General features: G+C 31.5%; 1 protein-coding gene across 3 annotated transcripts; it reads left to right on the top strand.

The window, feature by feature from the left end:
* The first annotated feature begins 1,050 nt into the window (after positions 1-1,050).
* LOC131000244 (uncharacterized) lies at positions 1,051-3,838 on the top strand. Of its 3 annotated transcripts, none has more exons than XM_057926044.1 (7): positions 1,051-1,153; positions 1,823-1,921; positions 2,013-2,075; positions 2,151-2,198; positions 2,286-2,339; positions 3,282-3,339; positions 3,582-3,838. In XM_057926044.1, exons 2-7 carry the CDS (start codon positions 1,838-1,840, stop codon positions 3,602-3,604), a joined length of 330 nt encoding a protein of 109 aa, XP_057782027.1. In that variant the 5' UTR covers positions 1,051-1,153; positions 1,823-1,837; the 3' UTR covers positions 3,605-3,838. The 3 variants fall into 3 exon arrangements, with proteins under 3 accessions (XP_057782027.1, XP_057782026.1, XP_057782025.1); XM_057926043.1 differs by having other exon boundaries at positions 1,059-1,153; positions 1,802-1,921; XM_057926042.1 differs by having other exon boundaries at positions 1,059-1,153; positions 3,282-3,838.
* Positions 3,839-11,208: the final 7,370 nt, after the last annotated feature.

Genomic DNA, 11,208 nt, shown 5'->3' with positions numbered 1-11,208 from the left:
TCACGAACAAACACTCGACACTCGCATAATATCTAAATGACATCGTTTTATTAATTATCCGACAATTTCATATCATATTTCTAGCAACTTAAAAATGTTATGTCAACTTCTCATTTGGAGATTTGTGAAAATTGTGATAAAATGAATCATCTATTAAATTCATAAAAATTCAGATAAAATTTAAAGTTTATTGAAAATAAAAAATGAGTGCAAAGTTCATGAATTTTACCATAATTAACCCATTAAAATATAAAACAAACACGCTTTATGGACATAAAGGAGTTCTCACTTCTCACACTCTTCTACTCATGGACGGGTCTGATCCATTATTCCTATCCAATGGCTCTTCTTCATGTCTTTGACTTCCCTCTTTGATTCATTAACGCCGACACTTAAGGATGTCAATTCAATGTTGGGTTGACCCAATTAACTCGTCAATCCGAGAGAGTTAAAGTTAAAAATTTTCAATCCGACTAGCCCGACACTCGATAGGATCGGCCCGATTAATCCGTAATCAAATAGCTCGTCACTCGATAAAGATCGGCCCGACTAACCTGATGGGCTAGCTCGAAACCTGAATACTTAATATAAAATATTTAGATATACAAATTAAAAAATGACAAAATATTATAAAGTCTCATTATTTCACTTTTCTGTATTTTTCAGATGCTTTGATTCTATAAGTTCAAACTATTATTAAATATTTTATTATTTTTTCTTGAACAAAATTGAATATTTTATTGTTACCAACTTATTTTATATGTTATAGTATATATTTAATTTTATTTTTCTTTAATATCTTATATTTTTGCATTTCATGCTTACTATGTAATTTACATATTTGATTTCTATGTATATTTTATACATTATACATTATATCATTAAAAATAATAAAATATAAATAATTATTTTATTTTTACGTCTTTAACCCGATAGGTTAGCCCGAAACCCGAACGTTTAGGATTAAAGTGAAAATTATAATCCGATAAAATCATCAACCTGATTAACCCGTAACCGATTAACCCGAAATCCAATAGGATTGGTCCGAAATTCAAGATCCCTCTTTTATCCTTCTTGAGCCCTAATTCCCCCTTCTCCCTCGTCTGCATCTTCAATCCCAGAGTTTGGGACACAGCAGCAGATTCAAGAAAAGGTATTTATGGAAGATGATTTCACCTTACACTTCTTTTTTATGCTGAAGATATCGAATGAATTTTGTTGGTGTGATTACTGAAATCCATGTTTATGCGTAAAATTGCTGAAATCACTCCTGAAATTGTGAAATTGATGCCGAAATCACGTTTATTTCGCATCGCCTCAGCGCCTCCGCGTGTCGAGGCGGCCGCCTCTCGCCGACGAGGCGCGCTTACACAAAAATCTTACACCTTGCCTTGCCTCCAGCGATTTTCACAGCATTAAGTGACACTAAGAATGAGTTATTGAATTGCATAATTTTAAGACTCTAGCTTGAGGGGTTGAATGAGTAGTGCTTTATGCAATATTGATGCCATACAATTTGGATGTGGAGTCCTACTTTTCAATGCATATAATTGCACCAGCTATTCTTACATCAAATTGAGATGTCTGGATTCATCGAGTAGTGCGATGTGGATTTTGTGCATAAATATCTAAGATAATGTGATAAATTTGTGTCACCAATATGAAGCATGTTGTCTGTCTTTCTTATGTTTTTTCCTGCAGAACTTAAACAAAAGTGAAAAACTCGAGTGGTTAGTTATATTATTTAACAAAAGTAGTCTTACTAAGGCTCGAACAGATTATGAAATTGGTGATGCCTTAGGTGCTGGTATTCTTTGTGCAGTGTTGTGGCAAGAATATGTCAGGCGCCGAGGAAGAAAGAGAACAAGGGGAAATCGTCATGGAAGATGCTGAAAAGTCCCCTCCAACAGCACAACAGGAGGTTGTTTTCAGATCATGTCCTTTTTGCACAGTATATAAATGCATTCCATCTCCACATTGTAATAGGTTTATCGCGTGTTCCTTTTTTGCAGGAGGCGGTTGTCAAGAAAAAATACGGAGGAATGATGCCTAAGAAACCACCGCTAATTTCTAAGGTATTGACGCTCTACTTCCATGCTTTTGTCCTTTATCCTGAGGTTTCTTTCTAACATTTCCCCATTTGATGACAGGATCATGAACGAGCCTATTTTGACTCCGCTGATTGGGCATTGGGAAAGGTTGCACCATATACGCTTTTGTAAAATTGTGATACTGGGATTTGATTTGTGAATCTCTTTGGTGATTGCAATGTTTTGTGGTCACAGCAAGGTGCAGCGAAGCCCAAAGGACCACTTGAGGCTCTGCGGCCAAAGTTACAGGTGACTGACTATATGTGCTTAACGTGTGCGCTGTGTTACATTCACAGTCTATGCATTTTATGAGATTTTTTAAGTTATCATGGCTTCTCCACCATGTTAGTTTCTGCTGCTAAATCTATAGCACACAATACTACTTTTGGTTTTTTTCCATAGAAGGGACAACAGTGTTGAAATTAAAATTTATCTGATGTATTAATAGCTTGCTTCAAGATATTGTACACGATATGATAGAAGCTCTTTGGAATAACAATGCGAAGGATAAAGATCTCATTTCTTTTTGCAATCACCCAAATTTCCCCTTTCAATTGCGAACCTGACACTGTAATGCTGTGCCTCCCTGCTTATGGCTGGGATGTCCATTTGGTTCAGCTACTGCATGGTTTATTCTAGCTTTAGGTGTTCTCTGCTTGGACTGTTGCTAGCAGATAAAAATGAATGAAAGCGTTGTACCATTTACATCAGTCCTTGCACCTATGATTCAAAAAATTGATCTCTTTGATATTTACAGTTTTTACCATTTACATCAGTCCTTGCACCTATGATTCAAAAAATTGATCTCTTTGATATTTACAGTTTTTGAGTAGCAAACTGGGGCAAATTAATATTCCCTCTGTCCATGATATCGTTTCCACTTTTGTCATTTTGGTTCGTCCATAATATAATTTTCACTTCCGTTTATAGCAGTAGGTTCACAAACTCCATTCACAATAATAGTGGGACCCAAACTCCACTCACAACATTATCCATTGCTATCAACTACTATCCATCACTTTCTTGAAACATGTGCCGTCCACAAAGTGGAAACGATATCGTTGACGGAGGGAGCAGTTGTTATGGTATCTATTGGTCTGATTAATGAAAATTGGGTTGACGCTTGACGTGTTTGTTTCTTCCCTTTTTCCTGTGTCATGACATTTTCTCCGTTCCATATTTGTTGTCTAGCCTACACAACAGCAGACGCGGTACCGCAAGTCTCCCTATGCACCACCGGAAGGTGAAGGTATGTGCGGTTCTTTCTCTTTTTGTAATTCCTGAAGATAAACATTTTCTAAATCAATTTTCTTTGCCTTAAATTGTTCTTTGGCTGTAACATTACTTTGTTTCTATACTCTAATCCTTCCTGGGAAAAAAGTTATGCTCAAAAAATATCTTTTGATATGCGACATAATTAAACGGATTTAGTTTTTCCATAATCGCGGTTGCTCACGGAGGTGGTTAACTAGATCCGGTATCCTTGTGTAGAGGGACATGTGCCGCTGTCGTAAGATGCAGCTGCAAATGAATGAGAAGCAACCCTTAATCCTCAGGTTGGGAAGTTCCTCCAACATTAGTGAAATAAGATGTGAAAACATATTATTCTAAAGAGATAGAATGCACCATGCCTTGATCCTGTAATGTGAGGCCTTCCTGATCCCTGACTGTTGTTGTATACTATGTTTTCTTATTGATTATCAGTCACCAATGAGTTTACAATCTATATTACAAACTCAATTGTCTTTTGTGGTTTTGTGTATTGTTATTGCAGTCTGTTTAGGTTACTATACATGTTGAAGTTTGCATGTGACTCCCTATTCAGATCACAAAGGTATGGGTACATTTTATTGATAAAATATATGATTTGAGTATTTTTAGCTTTATTACTAAGATTTCTCCAATTACCCGTTTCAATGCGCAAAGGATCTTGGAATATTCCGAAGTTTTAATAAGTAATGGATTAATCAGTACTATTTGTATCTATTTAAATTAATCATTAACAGTAAAAATAAAATAAAATGTGGAAACAAATTTAAGATTATTTTTAGGAGAATCTCTAAATTAGTGAAAATAAAATAAAATAATTTTCGAACAAACAAATTACTAAATAGCTTAAAACCGGTCAAATTAATATTTAAGGTTTTCACTAGTTAATTCCAAAAATCTTTACCCTTAATTTTTTTGAGTCAGAAAATCCAATTATTGGAGAGTGGGCCGTGACAAGGCCCTGAAATTACTCTTATGTTGGATTAGGTATTAATTTGTAAGATATCATCGATTAGGAAGTAAAACTCGACTCAAGGTCTAAGATCCCAAAAATTTTGACCAAACTCCACATTCTTGCTTTTACCTCTAGAACCAGGTTTTTTTCCTCCCAGACCTTAACGCCATTAAGAACTTTTTGCTCCTTTTTCCTTTGCCCAAGTCTGTGAACGAGATGAAATGTGAGACGACCTTCTCGATCTAATTAATATTTTCTCTCTAATTTATATGCTCAGTTATTCAACTCATTGTTAGGATTATTTTTATGTGTTGTTAATTTCGTCCTCAATCTAACGATAACGATCAAGTTAATTGAGTTAGGAGTTGGCATAACAAAGTTAGGGTTTCTCAACTATTCTAGTTGTAAGTATGGATGTCCGACAATAAAATTGATAACATGAAATAACAATTCAGACAATAGTATTCTCAAAATCCTTCGATCAATTTTGATTTTTAAATTCTTATGAATATCTAAAATCACAATTTTAAACTCCCACGATAAATTAAAAGAGACCATTTTTATAAATTAAAAGGTTGGAATGAAATTGAAACATTTTAAATCAAGTCTATTTTACAATATTATAGAAAGGTTGAGATGTAGTTATCAACTACTCTTTACTAAAGTATGTGTAATTACTATTTCCCTGTTGGAAAAAATAATAGGTGGAGGCTAATGGACAATATATTGTAGTCTTAATTTTCTATTGTTATTTCCATTGGTGGCAACTTTCTTTATTAATGACTAAAATTAATGAATCGATCATTAGATTCTTCTAGTTTTACATACTGTGGCTTCCTTTTGCCTCCTAATTATTTGACAAAGTAAACTTTGTTTTAAAAAGGGCAGTTTAATAGAAAAATCATCATTGGAAGTTGCTGTTACACTATAATTATATGATTGATTTGATTAATGATTTGATTCCCTAATTAATTAGTGCGAGGTGGGGTCTTGGAGGTCGGAGCAGAGTTCTATACGACTGAGATTTTGTTTGATTTTCCAATTACCCAAAAAGTAAAATATTTTTCTTGTGCAATTAGTGGGTGCTTTTCCCTTTTGTGTGTTTTTTTACCTTTCAAAACCTATCAAGAATAGTTAAATGTCGTCTCCTTAATTTGTCTTAAAAAGCGATTAAGTTCAACTTTAAGACGTTTTTCCTTCCATTAATAGAATTAGAGTTCAAGTCATTTAAAAAAAATTACTCTTATATGTGTGAATGTATGTGTAACTCTAAAAATAATTATACACCAACGAGATTAAACGCAAGACCTCTTAAATAAGAGTATTTTGGTGCCTCAGCTTTGCCACTAGAGCAAGGTCTCATTTGCATGTAAAATTCAATCTTAAATATTGATATTCATATGATGTATGAATCTATACTTTTTATACTCCCTCCGTCCCAATAATGAAGACACACTTCATTTGGGCACGGAGATTAAGGTGAGGTAGATTAGGTAAAGTAGAGATTCTAGAACGAATCTCTATATTATGGAGTGAGACAATTAAAGATGTCATTTGATAAAAATAGTGCCATTAAACTTCATATATGACACCATACTCAAAGAAGGACGTGACAAACATGGTCGTAGCTTGGATGACCTAATTAATGGAATAACAATAACAACTTTATTACTTGAATGTTATAGATTTCAAATTGGGTTAATTGCCAACTAGGGGCGGATCCATAATTTGCTGATGGCAGGGCCCGACCTTGAAGATATTAAGTGGGGGGGTTGGAAGCGGTAGCCCCCGAGGCAAATTTTTCGGGCAGTATGTACAGTTCATTTTTATGTTCAAGTAGAATTTTAATAGACTTAGGATTAAAATTCGATTTGTTTTTAAAAAACTACCGTATATGTTTAAAAGAAATTAATCTAGCTTCTACAAGAATAAACTTATTTCTGTTAGTATATTGAAATGTATTTGTATCTTTTTCTTAAAGCTAGACTGGGCTAAGACCGAACTATATAAATATTAGGCTAAATATATTTATTATATATAAGACAAAATTTTGGGCTTGCACTGGGCTCCCATGTAGATCCGCCCATGTTGCCAACTAACACACAAATTTTACATATTCTATAATTTTAACATGATTTTCGAAATATTGCAATAGTATCATCATTTTTTAAGTTATTGCAAAATTAACACTCTCAATATTGAGCTTGTGCAACCAAATTTGGTGACGTTAACTCCAATAAGGCATGCATGCCACATCAACTCTTCGATGATGGAAAAAAATTGAGGGTGTAAATTGTGTAATAAGCTTAAAAGTGGTAAAATTATTGTGATGTTTTAGAAATCATACTAAAATTGTAAAATGAGTTAAATTTCATACATTATTTGACAATCAACTCATTCAAATTCTAGCTAGTAAGCGTATAACAAAAAAAATATGGAGGACTTTAGCACAAATTCAAATTGTTATATATTGCATAAACATGGGGAATTCTTTTCCATTGTTGGAAGTTCCAAAACACTCTCAAATATTGCTTACTTGATAACTAGGGCAATATAGATTAATTTGGCAACCTTTCTATATCGAAATGAATTTGGCAAATCTGATATGTAGATCTATATTAGTGTATGTGCAGCTTCCTACATCGAAATAGAATCATAGTATATCGTGGTTACTGAATTTTTACGTTAATTTTACTCATTTGGAGATATTCTAAATTTCATCATGATCACGTTTAAGAGAAGTTGATAGTATCTATTATATAATAGGATTAAGCCTTAACCTATGTGGCATATCTAAAATCTCACCATTTCAAAATTTACCATATATAATCTTCATCATTTATTAATTAATTAACTATTACATTCTATATAAAGATTCATTAATCATAATAAATATAATTAATAATATATATATATATATAATATCAACATTACCTATAATCTAAATTAATAAATTTTATTATTTATTTTTTTTAGATAAAAATTAGATTTACATGTCTGATAAGAAAAAAATTATAATCTATCTATTATATAATAGGATTAAGCCTTAACCTATGTGGCATATCTAAAATCTCACTATTTCAAAATTTACCATATATAATCTTCATCATTTATTAATTAATTAACTATTACATTCTATATAAAGATTCATTAATCATAATAAATATAATTAATAATATATATATATATATATATATATATATATATATATATATATAATATCAACATTACATATAATCTAAATTAATAAATTTTATTATTTATTTTTTTTAGATAAAAATTAGATTTACATGTCTGATAAGAAAAAAATTATAATCTATCTATTATATAATAGGATTAAGCCTTAACCTATGTGGCATATCTAAAATCTCACCATTTCAAAATTTACCATATATAATCTTCATCATTTATTAATTAATTAACTATTACATTCTATATAAAGATTCATTAATCATAATAAATATAATTAATAATATATATATATATAATATCAACATTACATATAATCTAAATTAATAAATTTTATTATTTATTTTTTCTAGATAAAAATTAGATTTACATGTCTGATAAAAAAAAATTATAATCTATATACGATAAATTATTTTAATTCAATGTTAGTGATTAGATGTATATTTGTTATTAATTTTATATTTCTCAATAGCGTACATATTATATGTATATGTTGTAATATATTATATTGTGTGTATATATATATATATATAATATTTATATTCTTAATTTTCAATAAAATTAATTTTGAATTAAGTTTGAATTGGGACATGCACGTATATGTAAATTATAAACGGGTCCGGTCATTGATTTACATGTTTGCATGATAAGGCACAAATTCTATAAACTGATTACTTTAAAACAAAATCTTATTATATGTCTATCAAAATAATTAAAATTTTATTTTTATTTTTTATAAAATAAATCCATACATTTTATTTATATAGGGAAGAAAAATATATTTTTCATTTATGCAAACTTTATTTGCTTTTGTTCGTCCATTACTACAACAACAACAACAACAACAACAACAACAACAACAACAACAACAACAACAACAACAACAACAATAATAATAATAATAATAATAATAATAATAATAATAATAATAATAATAATAATAATAATAATAATAATAATAATAATAATAATAATATCTATTCTATAATACGATTAGGCCTTAGCCTACGTGGCAGGCCTCAAATTCTTTCTTTTCAATCTCAATCTGCAACGTGGCATTTGAGAATCCAATTTATATATTCTCATTCTCACTTTTAAAACAAAAGTCAGGCCTCCCTCTTCCTCACGCCTCCATTTTCCTCACCCCATCGCCGCCGTCACTGAATCATGTCGGCGTCGTCTCCCCCTTCACTGTCTCTCTCTTCTCTCAATCATTTTCTCTCTCTAAAGTTGATTGCACACTCAAATTGAGCCCTAATTCCCCCTTAAACTGCTTGCCTCTCTCTCCCTCTAAATTCAGGCGTCGCCGCCGTCCTAAGGGCGGCGTTGCTCCGCCTCATCTCTGACTCCCTCTTCCATTCCTTAATTAGTTCGATTCCGTTTCCACTTCTTAAACCAATGAGAATTCTCCATTCGAAGCAATTAATACAAGAGCCCTAAGATTTCTTTTTCCTATAACCCGTTGTCGTTTCTTCTTCTAAACTCCGGCGAAATAGTTGCTGCTGAGCTTGCGGTTCGTCCGCTACCGAGTCACCGCTGAGTTGAGCTGCCAGAGCAGAGCTACCAGAGCATAGATGCCAGAGCCAGAGCTAGCCAAAGCAGATATGCCAGAGCCAGAGCTAACCAGAGCATAAATGCCAGAGCAAAGCTTCCAGAGCAGAGCTGCCAGAGCAGAGTTGCCAGAGCAGAGCTTCCAGAGCAAAGCTGCCAGAGCCAGAGCTAACCAGAGCAGAGCTTCCAGAGGGCCAGAGCCAAGTTGCCAGATCAGAGCTGCCAGAGCTAAGTCATTAAAGTCAGAGCCCGAGCCAAGTCGCCAGATCCAGAGTCCGAGCTAAGTCGTTAGAGTCAGAGCCAGAGCCAAATCGCCAGATCCAGAGTCAGAGCTAAGCTATTGGAGCCAGAGCGCGGAGCCACACGCCAGAGACAATTCGCCAGAAGGCTTAGCTATTTAGCAGAGCAGAGCCAAAGAGTAAAAGTCTGCCCCAAGGAAGGAAATCCAGAGCTACTAGACAGAGCGGGATGATGAGGACAGAATCCAGCTCTGTAATTAGGGGACAACGACCTGACAAGTTATAGTCTAATAATAGCCTTAATTAGTTTAATGGCGAGCATGCGGAATAGATGACCAAACGAATTTACTACTTTACCCCGACTGTAATGCCTATAAATACCTACGATGATGAAATAAAGCACACGCTCTCTCTTTTACTGCTTTAAGATCTCTTCTATTTCCTTTCTCTCTAGAGTTTGAACTAATAAAATTACATATATAAATAAAATATCTAAATTGTTAGAGTTATGTTTGTTAGATAGTTGACAATTGGAGTCATGGTTGAATATAATTTCATATTTGATGATGCTCTCTCAAACTCTAGATGAAATGATGCTCAAAACTCCAGACGAGATGATGCTCTTTCAAGTTTTAGACGAGATGATTCTCTTTCAAGTTTCAGACAAGATAATGCTCAGAAGTTAGAGATGATCTGTCAAGTTTGCGACGAGATGATGCCCACAACTTGGTTGGTCTTAAAACTCCAAATGATACGATGTTCGATAAATCAGTTATGGTCTTTTAAATATCAGGTGAGATTATTTTCATAATTAGTTATGCTTTTAGAAGTTCGGAATTATATGATACTCACAATTCAATTATGATTTTTCAAACTCCATGTAAAATTATGGTCAAAAGGCCAAAAAAAAAAAAAAAATTGAACAAAATTAACAAATCTTGTAATAACAAATGCAACAAATCAATCCGCCATCATACCTATGTCAAATTTATATGTATTTCTACTCTTTTTTTTTCTACGCGTTAACTTTTTATAAAATTTCATATGAAAACTAATGAGTATTTTTATGATCTCAACAAAATTAATAATTCAATTGCTAAAAGTTGTTGAGATTAATATAATTTAAAATGTATTACTAATTTAATTTAATATAATTAATTATATAAATAATTTACATAAAAAATTATTTTATATAATTATCATAAGAATAACATAAAATATATAAATTATAAAAAATATGTACCCGTCGAATTTCGACGGGTAATACACTAGTCTATTATATAATAGGATTAAGCCTTAACCTATGTGGCATATCAAAAATCTCACCATTTCAAAATTTACCATATATAATCTTCATCATTTATTAATTAATTAACTATTACATTCTATATAAAGATTCATTAATCATAATAAATATAATTAATAATATATATATATATATATATAATATTAACATTACATATAATCTAAATTAATAAATTTTATTATTTATTTTTTCTAGATAAAAATTAGATTTACATGTCTGATAAGAAAAAAAAATTATAATCTATATACGATAAATTATTTTAATTGAATGTTAGTGATTAGATGTATATTTGTTATTAATTTTATATTTCTCAATAGTGTACATATTATATGTATATGTTGCAATATATTATATTGTGTGTGTGTGTGTATATATATATATATATAATATTTATATTCCTAATTTTCAATAAAATTAATTTTGAATTAAGTTTGAATTGAGACATGCACGTATATGTAAATTATAAACGGGTCCGGTCATTGATTTACATGTTTGCATAATAAGGCACAAATTCTATAAACTGATTACTTTAAAACAAAATCTTATTATATGTCTATCAAAATAATTAAAATTTATTTTTATTTTTTATAAAATAAATCTATACATTTT

This window comes from Salvia miltiorrhiza, chromosome 8, assembly GCF_028751815.1.
Source record: "Salvia miltiorrhiza cultivar Shanhuang (shh) chromosome 8, IMPLAD_Smil_shh, whole genome shotgun sequence".
In the NCBI taxonomy this organism is placed as follows: Eukaryota; Viridiplantae; Streptophyta; class Magnoliopsida; order Lamiales; family Lamiaceae; genus Salvia; species Salvia miltiorrhiza.
Note: the sequence above shows the minus strand (reverse complement) of the source record. Positions and strands in the feature narration are given on the sequence as shown.

Coding starts and splice junctions, on each gene's coding strand:
- LOC131000244 (XM_057926042.1), top strand. CDS start 1,838: ATGTCAGGCGCCGAGGAAGAAAGAGAACAAGGGGAAATCGTCATGGAA. Junction 2,076..2,150: donor AACCACCGCTAATTTCTAAG/GTATTGACGCTC, acceptor ATTTGATGACAG/GATCATGAACGAGCCTATTT. Junction 2,340..3,281: donor CTCTGCGGCCAAAGTTACAG/GTGACTGACTAT, acceptor TTTGTTGTCTAG/CCTACACAACAGCAGACGCG.